Source organism: Xenia sp. Carnegie-2017, unplaced genomic scaffold, assembly GCF_021976095.1.
Source record: "Xenia sp. Carnegie-2017 unplaced genomic scaffold, XeniaSp_v1 HiC_scaffold_6, whole genome shotgun sequence".
NCBI lineage: Eukaryota > Metazoa > Cnidaria > Anthozoa > Malacalcyonacea > Xeniidae > Xenia > Xenia sp. Carnegie-2017.
Genome location: NW_025813526.1, coordinates 15,805,145 through 15,822,326, shown reverse-complemented (window position 1 = coordinate 15,822,326; position 17,182 = coordinate 15,805,145). Strand labels below are relative to the sequence as shown.

The 17,182-nt window shown below is 31.2% G+C and overlaps 2 protein-coding genes and 1 long non-coding RNA gene across 3 annotated transcripts; all 3 read right to left on the bottom strand.

Moving 5' to 3' along the window:
- Positions 1 to 47: 47 nt before the first annotated feature.
- Positions 48 to 8,368, bottom strand: LOC124457173. The gene is made up of 5 exons (XM_047007457.1): positions 8,200 to 8,368; positions 7,711 to 7,937; positions 7,488 to 7,623; positions 5,942 to 5,978; positions 48 to 150 (listed from the first exon to the last, which is right to left on the bottom strand). The coding sequence occupies exons 1-5, from the start codon at positions 8,309 to 8,311 to the stop codon at positions 48 to 50; spliced, it is 615 nt and encodes a 204-aa protein (XP_046863413.1). The 5' UTR covers positions 8,312 to 8,368.
- LOC124458227 lies at positions 3,719 to 4,494 on the bottom strand. The gene is made up of 2 exons (XR_006953086.1): positions 4,064 to 4,494; positions 3,719 to 3,974 (listed from the first exon to the last, which is right to left on the bottom strand). It is a non-coding gene; the product is annotated as an uncharacterized LOC124458227 (long non-coding RNA).
- Positions 8,369 to 11,437: 3,069 nt separating the features above from the next.
- On the bottom strand, positions 11,438 to 16,517 carry LOC124457373. The gene is made up of 4 exons (XM_047007637.1): positions 16,236 to 16,517; positions 15,197 to 15,233; positions 13,653 to 13,782; positions 11,438 to 12,251 (listed from the first exon to the last, which is right to left on the bottom strand). The coding sequence occupies exons 1-4, from the start codon at positions 16,513 to 16,515 to the stop codon at positions 11,733 to 11,735; spliced, it is 966 nt and encodes a 321-aa protein (XP_046863593.1). The 5' UTR covers positions 16,516 to 16,517; the 3' UTR covers positions 11,438 to 11,732.
- Between the last annotated feature and the right edge of the window lie 665 nt (positions 16,518 to 17,182).

The following is a 17,182-nucleotide window of genomic DNA, read 5'->3' as shown; positions in this document are numbered from 1 at the left end:
AAAATTAAATTTAATTTTGTTGTACCTTTCCCCATCAATTTTCATTACTAGCGTCCAGCTTTCTCAGAACACTGATATGTTTTCATACAGAAAACATTGCTGTAGCCAAGTGAAGTATTTGTTTTTATCAAGTATACACCATCTTTTGAACTTTTGCATATATTTAAAATAAAAAACAAAACGAATTTTGGATCTAAATTTTGCTGCTAGACGTTATTAATATAATATTTTATGACAAGAAAATTATAAACATCAAGTTTTTTCAACTATTTTTGTTTAAGAATAAAAAATCCTGAGCGACTATAATGATGGAGAGTTAGCTTTTGTCTATTTGAGAAGGTATAAAAACATTTAGATGGTTTCATATAACTAAAATATCATGAATTGTAAGTTTTAGATAAGTAAGAGAAATATCTAAATAATGCAATTGCTTTGAGAAATTTGAATGTTATTTTATGTTAAGGCTTATTACTAACTTATAATCATAGAATTAATTAAGAACAGCTATCAAAAACAGATATAGTCTGTAAAATTACAAGATAGGCATATTCCATTAGCTGTGACCCCATTTATGCTTCTATGTAAAGTTAAGTTAGCTAATTAATTAAGAAATGAGATATTGGCAAAGTTTATTGATGTAAAAAGATCAGATTTAAACCATATATAAATGCCATGAAACTAATCAGTAAAATTGGCAGAGCAATCATATTTTGTTGTTAGTGTTCTTGTGTGAACTTTGTTCGACGACAATTTTTCAAAAAATGTATAAAAATATATGAATTCCTTACATTTCAGGCTTATTTGAAATAGCGATGCTGAAACAATCAGCATCAAAAACAAACAAAAATGAAATTTTAAAACCTGAAAAAGTATTCTTGCTTCAAGAATGAGTTTAGCTCTAAAAAGACTATGGATAGCCCAAATTTCACTCTTTTGTAAGGTTGCAAAGTTTGGACCCTAAACCTCCGGGGTTTTCATATCAGTATACTTTCAAAAGTTTCCTATATTTCAATTTGAGTAACTTTGTTCAACAAATCTGAAGTCTTTGAAATCCTATTAACAGGTAGCATTTTGACTTTTTGCTCAGGCAAACAGCAAAATCATACAGGCAAAAGCTGTCAACAAACGAAGGGCGTAAACCTAGAAAGTATTGTGCTTGAACCAGGTTTAAGACAAAAATTAAACGAACTAATTAAACAATATCTTTCTGTAACTCTCTTAGTTTGGACCCTAAACACTGCACTTCATTCGGTCAACATTATTCCGGTTTCCTATATTTTCCACTGATCTCATAATTCAATGTAAGGCTTTAACGTTGTTCCTATTAATTTGTCAAACATGTTTTGCTTTCAGTCGGTCAGTTAATATAATTCCAGATATGTTAAAATACATGAAAGCTGTCAACATTCGGGTGACATTTATATAAGCCTGTCAAATATAAAAACCATATTGACAATCTAAACAACCATTTACAATCAATTGTTTAATATCATCTTTTAAAATTATCGGCGAAGAATAATCTGCAATTTGAGCCATTGCTAATTCTATGAGTTAAGAGAATGAAACAATTTGTCAAACACTGTTAAGATCAGTGTCAGGTCATAATTCCAGATATGTTAAATTCTTCAATTGTGGGTTATAAAACATAAATAGAAAAAGACAGTGGGAAAACAAATCATTTCTCTCAGGTGATTACAAAAAATTGATTAGAACTTAATGCAATTATGAAGTTTGTTCTATGAATATACATGAGAATCATGAGTTAATCACCTATATGTGCATCATTGAAATCATTGTTCTTGCTGTGAAAACGTAAGATAATTCATAGGTGGGAAAACATGTTGAAATTTTCTGAGCGTACGTAATATTGACAGCCCATCCTTGTTGTAACTCATTACATAAATCATTTAAATAACAATTTGTCATTATTTTAGCTACATTTCCTAATTTATTGAAAGTGTGTCAAGGTACACTTGCCCATAAAGTCGTTAATTCAGGGAATTATTCTACGATCTGTACCAATGTGTAGATCTTTTCATCCATTCAGAACAACACTTGCTTATTGTGCGAATCATCAATGCATTACTCCAAAGTGCAAATGATGATCCTCAGCATTAGCATTCCTTGTCAGCATGTCTATTTTCTTGATAACACGTATTCAGTGTTTTGTAGATTAAAGTCAGTAAAACCATGTTACCATATTGACAGGGTCAAACTTGCTTAATTGACTTCTGATGTCTCGTATAATCAGACCATTTAACTGTTCATCGTGTTAACAGGATCCATTTTATAATTCAGGTGTGAGAGATTTTATAAGTGTTTTGTGAGATTATATATTTTGAAATAAATATGCACCTATCATATCAATAGACAGTGCTTTCCAGATTTGACATCTTTGTGCAGAGACGCAAGTAAGAACAAGTAAGACAGAAGCATAGTAAGCTTAAATGCTAAGTTTTTATTTGAGGTGCTCCACAATAGTCAGAGTTTGCAAAAATTTAAGGACAGTACGTACATCCTAAATATGTTTGTGTTTTAGTAGGCTTAGTATAGCTTCAAAACACTCTTCATGAAATATCGTACACTGGGGATTCGGAATGATAAGCTGTTTTCCAGGGAAGAAAATGCTTATTTTGAACTTCGTGCTCTGCTTAAATTACTATACCCCATATTTACCTTAAACAGTTACGCAAGAAATTTTTTACATTCTACAACAGGGGTGAAATTGACTTAACTTCCATTTAACTACAGTACAATTTTAATTTTGATAGGACTACCTCGTACTGTTTTCTGGTTCCTGGTCTTCATGCTGCTTCCATAATTGTTGCACATGCATTTTGAAAAATTTCCTTGTTAAGGCAGCATTCAGTGTTACGCTAACTAGATTTCCGAGATTCTAAAACTTCTTCATTGCTTTCCTTTCCCGGTATGCAGGCAAAGATAATCCAACGGTAACACTCTTCTAAAGGATCTTTTACTAATGTATTTATTTGTGGGAGTTACTGCTGCACATTTTATTTATGATAACTTGGACAGTAGTATTATTGACAAGGACTTTTGCATGTTTGCCTTAAACTAGAGTCAGGTTTTCTTGCAAAATAAGCTGCTTCGTCATGTGTTCTCTTTTCTATGGTACTCCATTTGCCTAATTATTTATGGCACATCCCACCCTTTTGTGGAATTATTAGTCATCTGGTAATTTCTGGCTATTTGCGACCAAATTTTTTATACGTCAGTTTCTTCATAATCGACCTATCATTGAAGTTTTTTCCTGATAGATGAAGTTAAATGCTTAAAAGAATAAAAATCGGGCATTTTGTTAAGAGCCTCTTATTTTTGTGCTCTGTAATGCGGAAATGCAGTGAGCCGTACATAACAACGGCAAATTTCAATAAAATTTAAAGCACATTCCTGATAACCTAGGATTTATCAAGAACGAGTGATCAATGTAGGGGGATGAAACTGTCTTAAAGAAGAAAATACCAGTTTCATTATTTTCATGAATTTTGCGGGAAAGGTGCCAACCTATTAGGAGGGAGGTAAATTGATAAGCAATATAATTCCTAGAAATTTTAGATACTTTAAAATTGTGTTGATACACGAACTGAAGGATTAATACACCCTTTAACTCAACTAATGCCATGAAGCACCTCTGCTTCGTCAAGCTAGTAGCAGTGCAGGTAGAGTTTATCGTAAAATGTCTATGCAGCACATTTTGTTTTGTTTTTTTAAATTTATTATGAGCCTGTATGATCCTTCCTTTTAATAAAAATATCGGTGCAAAGAAATCCTCATACTCTAAAACAGAATTAACAATAATTTTTCTATCTGTTGTGCAAAAGCTGTATTTTCCTATGCAGAGAACTGAGTTGTTTTTCTGCAGGTTTGCAGCGGTGACGAGATAATCTTTATTTTCTCACTAGCAATTGTGCGAAGAGCCTCCGTGTAGAAGTTATTCGTGCCATTGACACAAGCTAAATGAAAATTGATCCGTTATGACTGACTGTGTTTTTAACGCTAGGAAGTTTACAACATCCGGTAAAGAACTAATTAGATTGCATACCTAAAAAGCTTTGAAAGTTGCTTTGTTATTTACTGCCACTGATTTGTTCGCTTCTGCGAGTCAGGTTTTGAACGAGCAAACGGTTTCAGAGGATAATTCTTTCGGTGGTGGCCTTTGGACAAAAAATGATGTCCTCGACTGACTCTTTTTTCCGAGCTCCGATTGCTGTTCTGTGAAAAGCAACCTCGCGTTTTTCCTTGAGCATATCTTAGGGTACAGCTGTTTTGCTGATTTTCTTACACCCTCAGATTTCGTTTGATCGTTACTAAAAGTTTTCATCAAAAAACAACGAAGTGACTTTGACTTGCCAGGCGACACAAACTATTACAATCTTTGTGTAGTTGGCTTTTATAGCCTCTTCTCTCCACAATGATAGTTCACGCAAAGTGTGCCTCAATATGGTAAAAGCATCAGTTTTGAGAGTCACTGAAATGTCAATATCAGATTTATTTTCTCTCTTAAATATATATCCCATTTTTCCGTGTTTACACGCGAGACATTCAGTTTCTTAGAATTTGCTGTCGTGCGCATTTTTTCATATTTCTTCTATTTTTTGGTCAGTTAGCTTCGATAACCAACAGTTGTTTAAAACGTCAGCAAGTTGTTGATTTACGTTCGGTGCTATGCATGTCCTAATCTTGATAGGAATCTTTCGAGATTTGAGATAGCAAAGTGTCGTAGGGGTCTTCTTGAACAGTATTAACGATGATTTCACCCTGTTCGACCGTGTCGGACAAGTTGCCTGTCGTTTGCAACAAAGCTTCTTCATGATTATCATCGCATTATTCCTAAACTTCAGTTTCTTTTGAGATTTTCCTTCGTTTCTTCATCAGCTCTTCTGTTTTCATGTTTTCTACGTGAGCGTGGCTTACTGATTTCTCCATTGATTTCGGGGATTCTTCCACGATCAACGAAGGTTGAAAACAAAGGTTAAGTTTTGAAAAAATTTTGGTATCTCCTTCTCGTTGATTTTATCTCCTTCGTTATCATCTAAAAAGACCGTTTCTTCGACATGAGACTGTAGAGTTTCATCCATATCAGAATGCTTTACCATTAATAAAATTTTACGACCGACACTAACGAACTAACGTGGGCAACTGAACATTACATTGACTCACTAGTAACGTAGTCCGATGACGAAGTAGCATTGTAATCATTAAATTGAATGAGTAATTTTTGAACCATAAAAATCAAGGGCAAATTGCACGAAGCATGGATAGCGTTATCAATTGGATAGCAATTTTTTTAAACATTTATAACACCTTTTAACAAGCAAAAAATAAAAGATTTGAACTGAGCAACCACTGAAATTAATATTGTTTCAAACGTTACGAAATTTCTTTGTCGTATGAAAAATATAAACACTGTTTTTATAAATTTCAAAATTTTGCTGTCCAGTGGATAACGCTATCCAAATTTCGTGAAACCGGCCCAAGTCGCGTGAATGTTATGACATTTCCTAAATCCGCAACAGATAGACTATTGCAATAATTCATTATGTATTTTAGTTAATTAAATTATTTGCTCTAATGAAAAAATAAAAACTATTAAAATCATTGTCTGTCGAGTCATTCTTCGAAAGCTAGTTACACAAAGCTTAAATATTTTTTTCTCGTATGTTTACCAAACGTAACGAAATAAGCGTGCGCGTGGAAATGAGCTTAATAAGGATAGAAAAAATAACAATTTTGGAAAGTTTTTTTAATTTTGTTTTAAATCTTATATAGCATGGCTATTACTTTTTTGAATTAATTTAGTGAAACTGAAGGCAAAATTTGTAGTCTTCATTTGAGACAAAGTCATGTATTTCTCATGCACAGCAAATTGTGTAAAATTAAAGTATTATGTAAAATTAGCTACGTTTTAGGCATAGTAAACCTGTTATCTTTTAATGCTTCTTTGCATGATGAAAATCCTGAAAATGTTAAGATGCGTTAGATAAGCATCAGTAAAATGTGGTGGAATTTGATTAAGGTCACTGATCATTATTTTCAACTTAATCAAATTCCATTTTCTTTGTGCATGCAAAGTAACACACAATGATCACAGTCCATAAGAGTGGATGTGTAATCGCTTTAACTATGAAGTAGAAAAGGAAATTGAATACAAATTGGAAGCGTCTTTGGTGAGCGAGATGCAAAGCGAAATTAAAGCAGAAAAGAGAAAAGAATGCACGAAGACAACATGGAACAAGGTGAAAATAACCAAAAACGGCTGTCAAACGGAGGAACGAACAATCAAACAGAGACAAAGACCGATCGAAAATAAAATATCTACCAAAGATGAAATATACAAAGCATTTGTCATGAAAATTAAACAAACAAAAAAACTAAATTATTAAAGGGGAGATAAAATAGTTTTTAACATAACTAAGGTAACTAATAATATGCATGCATTCAATTTTGCCAAGGGAAGAAAATTTCAATGAAGATAAACGATATGAACTGGAGAGAGCATGAACAATTAAAAGGAAAGATAGGATGATCCTGAATCTTTACATAGTTATAAAGGTAATCGAGGCAAAAAGAGATAAATACAACACAATGTTTTTGCGCTGTTGTGTTTTCTTCAAGCGTGGGCTTAAACGTAGCAAGGTTTAAAGAGGAGATTTATTGTTGTGTCATTTAATGACGATCTAAACACCTCAAAAAATTTTTATCGTTTAATGTTTTGAAAATGAAATATAAAACCTTTTCTCCAACTCTGTACTAACTTTGTTTACGATTTTTTACAGTTGACTCCGCTTACTTATCAATAAAAGATTTCTATAGGTGGCTTTTTCAATACGAAAGAGTCGTCATTCTCGAAAACGTCTTAATATTTGCCCAATGTTGTAGTTCCATAAATAACTACTTGAACTTCCGGATTAAGAGACAGACTTGGAAATTTATTTCGAGCAAAGGAATTAGGCTTATGGCTTTAGTCGTAGTATTTAGTATTGACAAATCAAATGCAAAATGTAAAGTTTTTTGACATAAAAACTATTTATTGTCAATTGAAGCATTAGAGCACAAATTTAGTTCATACAGCCAATCTTTTTTAGATTTAGAGGTGTAATAACTGGAATAAAGTCATTTGTAGATAGAATAGTGCTAGCGTCCGACAGTAATAACAAACAAACATTTAGACTTTGGAAGTTTTTAGTTAATTTCCCCAACAATTTAGAACCTTTTTACCGTATTCAGGGTGGAGGAATGAAGTTCCCCATCAGAGCATGTCTCCTAGCACGCAAATTATGCAGTTTATCACCTGTTCTAATGTACATATTATAGCGTCGTTTAAATTGTATAAAATTTCAGTTATAACGTATGAAGTTAAATGCTCTTGTCATGTTTTGAAAAGAAAGTGAAAAATGATTAGGGAAGGGAAAATGTTGCAAATATATGAACAAATTGTACTGCATCGAAATTCTTGACAAACTTACCTAGTTTTTGCAAACAATTTTCCCCTGTGAAGCCAAAAGAACATTGACATCTATAAGGATCAGAACCAGGTCCGTCTCTCAAGTCAACAGTCGTTATTCCGCCATTTTCGCACAACTTTTCTTTGTTGTATGGTATCTTTGAGAGTAAAATGGGCAATTAATCAATATAAGTAGCTCTTTATATAAAAATAATTTAAACCATTGATATGCCTTTCCTTCGTACCTTTCTTTGTGGATTTAACAATTCATATAAACTCCACTTGTTATCTGTGCAATGTTCATATTTCAGTGGACGTGTGTGGGTTAATTGACAAGTTACGTCCCTCATCGCTATGTCTTCACAGAAGTTAAAACCAACACAGAACGGCTCTTGTAAGCATTTCAATGCACATGAATCTGCCGATGTGAAAAATGCTTCAAACAAAACATTTTCTCTTAATGGACATGTCTCTAAAATTAATGGCGAAGTAAAAACATTTTTAAAAACAAAATTTAAGATAATAATAAATTAGATGTGAAGATGCACTTTGCTGGATTTCTTGAGAGTCGTAATGTTTACGGGATTGAAAATATCTTTCTTGCTTTCAGCTGAAATCATGTACATGAAAGGTGTATTAAAATATACAAAAAGTAACTGTGAATTTTAAAATTTGAAGATAAATTTAAGAATTATGACTTTAAACTCAATTTATTAAACTTTACACAAACTAACCTTTTTTCAGCAAACGCAACATGGATTTTTCAGTAATACCACAGTATACTTCAAAAGCAATTGTAAATATATATGTAGTAATCTTAAAATGCAGTGACAGAGAAGAAAACATATTTAAAGATCAACAATATAGGACAACTTTGCAAACGTAAATTAAATATAGCTTCTGTGAAAATGATGCATAGTCTGTGCATGAATATTCTTATATCCTTTCAATGTAATTAAATTTGTTTGAACAGCTGAAGCATTGTTTGTACCTTATTTTTAAAATATGGATGTATCTTTTCAAGAATACGGCCAAGTCTTTGACTTGTTTTCAGATCATTCAATGGTGTGGTCTCATGTTCTTTAACATTCCAATGCATGAGATTAAATTTTTATCGTTGCAACTTTTAAAGTTCCCAACTAAATTATTTAAATGTTTCATGTTACAAATTTTTTGTTTGTCAAGGCATTACTTCGAATATTTAAGGCAACAATTTCTACAAGTTTAATGTGTTTTAAAGTTTTATTGACTCACTTGTAGAAATATTCAGCTATATGTGGCAATATTCAATGACTTTATTAATACATACTCTAAATGTGTATCGTTAAATGCCAGAAAAATTTTAATTTTAGCAGCAGTATGGTGTAAATATCTTGCAACGATGAAGTAACCAAAAACGTGACTCAGCGTCATGTTTAATTATTAATTTACTACTTATGTTTAATAATATTTCATGTAACTGATATTCTCAAATAATGCAAAACAATATTTATAGGATTCCTCTAATGTTGAACATAATGTTCCTTGAATGAATGAGAATTTTCACGCTAAAAATTAAAGACTTCACCTGACCGAAAAAGATACGGTCAATTCTTTTAAAACTAAACAATATAAGTGTTACAGAAAATAAGTCATGGCTGCCATAACAATGCTAACAATAATCCTGTTCAAGCATTTATAGACTTAACTGGCATTCTTGAACATTCTTGCAAAGTTCGCATTTCTACCATTTCAGTGTGTTGATCAAAATAATATTTTGCAAGTAAAGGCTACCTAAAACATCTTAATTTCATGAAAACTGTAGGGAACCTTTTTAAGCCAGCAAAATTTTTGCATACAATGTAGCACGAGAAAGAACATTTTTTGCCACAATTTTTGCTAACTTTCGACGTGTTCACGTGATCCATTTCTTAGGATAAGACGAAATCGATTGCAATCATTAGGATCGCCGGTTTGAACGAGCCTTAAAACCATTTTTTGTCCTGTGTACATCATAAGTGATTTTCATATTATCAGTATAGTTTTCTTATAGTGCAAGTTTTGCTTTAACTGAGGAAGCATTAGTTAAGAATTTTGACGAGAACATGCTTTTTTGCAATAAACATTGAAGCCTAGTAAAAAAGTTCTAATTTCTAAAATGCTGTCAAAGGATAATGAAATACAAAATTATCATAAATTTAATAAATTTTGTTTTGCTGGAGCACATCTGTTATTGTAAAGGTGTTTACTCTTTGCGCATGTAACTTTTTCATTTATAACAATGAAAAAGCGACATGCGCAATGTATCTACCTACAATGAAATTTAGACCTTCAAAATGAAACCAAACCAACCATACATTATAATAAAAATACCATTGTTACTTTACAAATAAATGGGAATACTGATAAGAGTTTGCCGTAGAATAGTTCCACGCAATGCGTGTTGTAAACATGTGCATGTGTTGCGAACTCAAGAAAATCGATCAAACGACGGTCAAGTTGTTCAAAGAAAACAAATATTTTCTTTAGCTTTCCGTTCTCTGGTTACTAGAAAATTGGACTCACATGTATAAAAATTGCAGATAGTAATTTAACCATTAAAATCGACGAGTTTGAGAAATATTTTGAATATGTATGAAATAATTTTGCGTATTTATTAAAAATTTATATGGACGCTGTGGGTGACCGCGCACTCAGCCCAATGTTTTTGCACCCCCTGCAAAATGGCTGCGATAACCTTGAAAAGGTTTATTGATAGCTACATACTAAGCGATTACCTTACAAAACAAATTATGTCAACTGATTTTTAAAAATAAAGGTAAACCTTATGCATACAACTGTTGTCTGCGACCAAACTTCTGTAATAAAGAAGGAAAAAATACAACACAAGAGCAAAGTTCATTTTAGCTTTTTCATACTAGCTATTGTTATTTAAGATATGTTAATTTTCCAGCCAAAAACAAGTCGATTTATCAAGAAGAAAAGGTGTGAGTAACCTTCGAGGATTTGTTATAGCTTAATGTCAATGTTTGTGACAATATTCATGCATTATAACGAAGATTTAAATTTTACTTATAGACATTAAAGAATAGAACGACAACAACCAGTAGTGAGGAAAATTGTTACAAAATGAGAACGGTTACTTACTATAAACCACCATAATGTTAAACAATAATAAAATAACATAATAAGTTATATAAAAATATTTCTAGTTAAATTTAACTCTCTTAGATTTTATGGATTTTCATAAACGTTTGTCGACTCAAGATTTTAAGTTCCTGTTATTAAATGGTTATGACCACATGGTCAATAAAGGATGAATATTAAATATTTTGTTAATGAAGAAAGTCACTTTATAACAAATGCACAATTCACGATTTCTTCGTTCTTCTGAGAAAACTTTGTCCTAATTCATTTTCATGTCTTCAAGTTTTTCTATTCGCTTAATTTCTTTTTATCTACTCCTATTGTTCACAGTAAGCAAGGTATCACAGAGACTCGAGATCACCTGCGATAGGCCTGGGTAGTGGTATGCAGGTAGAGTGCGGTCGCGACACTAAACGTCTGGATATAACTTATATTATATTATACTTTGACGAAGTTATATACGAAAATTTCTGCTAAATCCCATATACTTTACTAAGTGTTGTCACTTTGCATCTTAGACCTGCAATCCTTGCGATAATTTGACAACGATATAGACAAGACGTTGCATTTGCTAAATTGCTCTTATTATAAGCTCTAAGCTGCTGAATTTTCCATTTTGAGTTTCTGCAATGGACCAGATATTTACATGCGTGAGAAATTTAAGCGTGTGATTTGTTGCTTTTAAAGAAAATATTCTTCTCTGCTTTGTTTGTAATGAAATAGATAAACAAAACTATATTAAATTGGAATAAAAAAAATTTCTTTTTAAAACAATTTTCTTCTGATGTGTCTGCTGCGAGTTCTTTCATTACAAAAACATGTGTGCTACCAATTTAAACAACAACATTTTTGTGTTATTTTTACATGTGCCATTTATTAACATACGTTTTTGGTACTGTTTTAAATTATACAAATCTTAAAGAATACAATTATTCTTCCCTCACAATAGAGAAATCTAATGACAGCCTTTAAAAATGGACTTGCTAATTTAGTTTCTAAAAGTCTTCCATAAATTACTCTAAAGAAAAGTTGATGAATTTTTCGTATAGCTAATAACAATAAAGAAAGTAAGTTTAGTAAGTATACTGCTAAAGCTGATTGCACAAACAACAAAATGTGGTCTACATAAGCATTAATATACTTAGGAAACAAAAATGTATCCCATTGATTGTTTGTCATTATTTCCTTTGCAGCGCTTAAAGTTTCCGCAGCTGTTTATTTCAGCATTTTGATTGCATTTTTTATACATACAGCCAAAACCAATAAAAGAGTTGCTTGACATACAATGGTTTTGATTATTTCCCAGGATACCAACCCTTACACGAGCAAATTTCTCTCTTCCTGCCTTTGCGTTGAAACCTTCTTTATTGCAGTTTTGTTGAAGAACACTCTCTTTTATCAATGACATCCATTTTTTTCGGCTCACATTGGTTTGGTGGTATTTTCCTTTGGCAATGATGTCGTACAACGATTTAGCCTGAAAATTGAAGCTGATAAAATTTGTTTTACCATTGAATTTCATTCCAACACATATCTTGTTAAGTTTTGTGCTCCAGTAGGTAGGAAGTTTTGTTTCCAAATTATCCATTCCTGTTTTACCATTTTCTTTCTTGTAACTTTTTTTATTTGTCCAAAACGTTGACTCAAAGTCGAATGTTTCCTAAACATAATTTTTAAAAATTAAATCGTGTTATAGACTATCCACATAGTATTTAAATATTCCTAACATTTATTTTGAAGCCAACAGTATTTCCTTTCATCAAAACAGAAAATAACCCTTTTTACGTGTTTAAATATAAACACAGTTGGAAATCCCAGTAGAATGATTGCGCGAATTCCTTTCCACACGAAAACTCTTTCACTCAAACCCCTTTTATATAAGCACACAAAATAAACATAAACTAGCACAAGATATTGCTTGAATTTGAACTCACTTTCTTCTAATATGAACAAATGTTACTTTAAATCTCCTACACTCGTTAAAAACAGTTTTTAACCTAATTGTATAATGATTTGAACTGACTGCGCTTAAAGCTGTATTAAAAACAAAACAAGCAATTTGGATTGTCCTGGCTCAGTTGCAGATCTACTGTACGTCAAAATCAATCACTGCACCGACTTCTTGGACATCTAGACATTTCAGAATATTTTAAAGGCATTTGTATCAGTAAATTTTCATTCTTTGAAAACTAGTGACCAATAGTTTTGTTCTATATATGTTTTGATTTTGAACTTAAGAGGTACATTTTATTTTGTCGAACGCCAGATCATGTACTACCTCTCTACAATACTTATTTAAAATCTCCCACTTAAGTAAAGACTTGAATAAAGTCTCTTAAAGTGTATTGGTGTCCGAGACGGAAAACATGTGGACATGAAATAACGTGAATGAGGTGAGTCCGCCTAATTTAATTACAAGTGCTTCTTTAGCATTATTCAATTCATAATTCGTTAGCTTCCGCCACATTGCTTCAACATTTTTTTAACGGTAATATTTAGCTTTGTAATCTTTTAAAAGGCTGTCCCACAAAAAGGTGATGCCTTAATATTTCCATAAAAATTTCGTAGATTATGGCTACATATTTGCACTCTACTAAATAGCAGTGACCTATTGTTTCTTAAGCAGTTATTAGGTCGTAAGGTATTGCAGAAACGTTTCTATTCAACTGATATTGTATCATCAGTCGTAATTACCATCTCAAAAATCATCACCTGCAAAAACTTACAATTTTATTGTGATTTTTGTATTTATTATTTCAATGAAGTCTCTATTAATTTGCGTGCAGAAGCCGTAACGACAAACGCGATAAAAGTAATGACTGTTAAAAATTATCATTTAGTGGAAACTTTAACCAGACTTAAATAATAACTTATGGCTTATAAGAGTTTTTAATCTAAAGATAAAAATTGCGATTTCCATCAAAAATAACGCTCATGAGTGCAACATGAATAGATTTTTATCATTTTGCCATACCTGCACATATGATAAAATTTTATGTCTTAAAGTGTTATATATTACTATTTATTGTTAAAAGCAAAATTCAGTTTATTTTTGTTGTACCTTTTCCCCATCAATTTTCATCACCAGCGTCCAGCCTTCTCCAGAACAACCCAATATGTTTTTCATACAGAAAACTCTGCTGTAGCCAAGTGAAGTATCCGTCTTTATCAAGTACACACCATCTTTTGAACTTTTTCATATATTTGAAATAAAAAACAAAACCAATTAGAATCTCGATTTTATTGGTATAATTTATTGATATAATAGTTAATCATAAAAAGCCTTAGCAAATATCAAGTTTTTCCAAACATTTTTGTTAAATAATGAAAAATAACCTCAAGTAAATATAATGATATAGAGTTATTTTCTATTTAGGAAAATATGGAAAGTATTTTAATATAATGCATTAATAAAAGAATATCACGAACTGTACGTTTTCATTAATGTATTTTATAAAAAAGAATTAAAAACAGAGGATTTCCATTCTTCTTTAACGCAAGCATTTTTTCTTTTAAAAAACTGCAACTGCTTTAAGAAAGTATTTATTTATTCAAAATAACACAAAATGGAAACATATAAAGTATATTAAAATGTTTTATCAGATTTTTTGGCTAACTAATTTATTTGCTTTAATGAAAAATTGGAAACCAATAATTACTGTCTTTCAAGTCATTATTGTACAGCTAGTTACAAAATGCTTACTAAATTTTTTTACTCTCGGTTTATAAACTGCGAAATGATAGTAGAAAATAAAAATTTTCGAAAATTTTTGTTAATTTTTCTGAAATTTATCGAACAGGACTATTCCAGCCCATACAATAATTGAGTGAAACTTTTGCAAAAATTTTTTAGATTAGTAGATAATGGTGCAGCAGGAGGTAATAATGATACAATCACCTCACTTCCGTTTTCGTAGGATATGTTATATTTCCGTTAAGTCATGACTTATGAAACCTTTTCCAGAAAATGGTTCAAAAAAGCAACAAAGTATTTATAGGTAAACGCTTTAAAGAGCAAGGAGCGCACTATAGAAATCATTTGGAATGTTTTCAGCCAAATAGAAAATTCGTACAAGGTCCATCAAAGCAAAGATTAGTGAAATGGAAAAATGAATAAAAGCAGTAATATTCTTGCATAATTATAGCAGTAAAACAAAAACAAAACAAATAAAATTTCGTAAAAATCTCTATTCTTCAATTGAGGCGTAGTCGTGTGTTTTTGATGCATAATAAGTTTCATTAGCCATACAGCTTTAATCTGATGGTCTATGTGAAAATGAATTTTTATAAACTATATACAGCCACCTTTTGTTTTTTCTTCGATGAGCAAATAGCTGTAGAATAAGTCAACAGAAAATGATTTTGTTGATTTTCATTTTTTTATTACAGAAAATAATATTATTAAAAAACGAGATAACCTTATTCAATCAGTTTTTACTCACATTTAAATTTTTTAAACTCTGACAAAAAAAATTCGCTACTTTATGACTTAGTTTTTGACTGTTCTATGCTTGGTACACATAACTTTTCTAACAAAATACAGACTTCAAGTTACATTTTCATTTATAGTGTAAGGTAACTAGCTAAGTTGTTATCATACCATACCTGCCATATTTCATTGCTTCTTTGCATGATAAAAAATCTGAAAATTATGTGCTACAAAGTGTTAGACATGCATCAATTAAGTGTGGGATGACCTAAAAGAATACGTAATATTTTACATCAGGTGATGCACGAGCATGACTATACGTCGTATATGAAAGAACATTGTTATGAACGAAAAATATATGAACTATAACTTTTGTTTTCTATATTTTTTCTATTAAAACGCTTATTGAATTAAATGTGCTGAGTTTTATATAATTATGGGCGCTCGACAAATGGTGCAATCAGCTATCAATAGTAGCAAGCAACAAATTGACGTCCTAATAAGCAAAGAAATTGAACAGTTAAAATATTATTTGGAGTGAACAACCTTGCGATTTGGAGACATTTAATTGTGGAAAAAAGAAACTGCTAACAAACGATGGAAAGCAGTTTTCGACAAAATTTGCGACGTGGTCTTAATTTCAATATTTAGCTTTAAAGTGTTTATAAAACGAAATTTCATGCTTTCACATTTTTATATAATTGCATAGTGTAAACCTTGAATAGTGTATTGTGAAAAATTTAGGGGTAAAACGATTCTTTGGGATAGAAAATTTTATTTAAAATTGACACTGTCACACGAAAATTCAAATGAACTTTCTCTATTACAAATATTTTCATTTGTATAATTTTGTATTGCACTATCAATGTTTACATGGGAAACACAACCACTGACGTCACGAGGTACTTCAAACTAGTGTCCAAGGCCCGCACATGTCACAAAACAATTTTTTTAAAAACAGCAAATTTAACCACCTCTATTTTTTTATCCATAGGAGTTATGAAAAAAGTTAAAACCTCATCATACTCAACGCATTATAAAATTTTAATTCATAGCAAAAAAAAGTTAGGTAAAATTTCATTTTATAACCTTTTGAAAGAAAATGAATTTTAGTAAAATGCGCTGGTAGTTTTTTTACTTAGAATTGTTTAAAAAACGTTATCTTGATCATAAAATTACTGGAGTAAAAAAGCCAATTCGTCTTACTTAACTTACGTAATGAGGGCACTTTAACAACATTTTCACTTGTAAATTGGTACACATGATTCCACCTGATTACAACAGTACTTCTATTTAGACCAGTAGTGCATTTATCATTAATCAGCACCATAGGACTGGAATTCTCACAAGCAACGTCATGATTCCACAAGTTTAAATAACTTATTTCACCAACAAATGACATATTTGGATTAAAAACTCCATTCTCACATTCAAGTTTTTGACCAATAGCAACAACACCACCACCACGTAATAAAGGTAATGAATGATTGACCATAGGTTCGCTATAAATGTACTTCCATTAAGAAATATTTTTTTACGAGTGCGACCAATTATAATGGACAGGTGATGCCAGATGCCGTCGTTGATTGCCGAAATGTTGAGTTTTCTATTATATAACGAATAGAAGTAAGTTTAAGTCAACTAGTGTGATTTTTATTAAATAAAAAGCTTTATATCGTAACTGCATACTTCTAGACTTCTTTATCTAAAACAAGTTGTTTTTGAGAATTCTTAAACGATATTTTAATAGAATACAAATAAAGAAACTGTAAAATTTTTTCGATGAACGAAAAATTTCACTTCACAATTTTAGTGTGTTCTGTTGTCACCCCTCTTTATACTAACTTTGGACCAAATTTCAATAAGAAAACATGCAACTTAGCATGAATAGCTAAGTTTGAAAACAGTGCAAATCGAAAGTTTTTTATGTAAACTACCATATGCGGCACAGAAATCTGTTTAAGTTTTTTTAATCAATCGATTTATGTAAATAGTAAATACATAATTTCATTTATATGCAATATTTGACATGCTCACGATCTTGCGCGAATTCCGCGATTGTATGATTTTAAACGTCGTATATTTTAACTAGGTTAGCAACTCTTAACTTGATATTACGGACTGATAACACAAACACTTTCACAAAACTGTAAATATCTTAT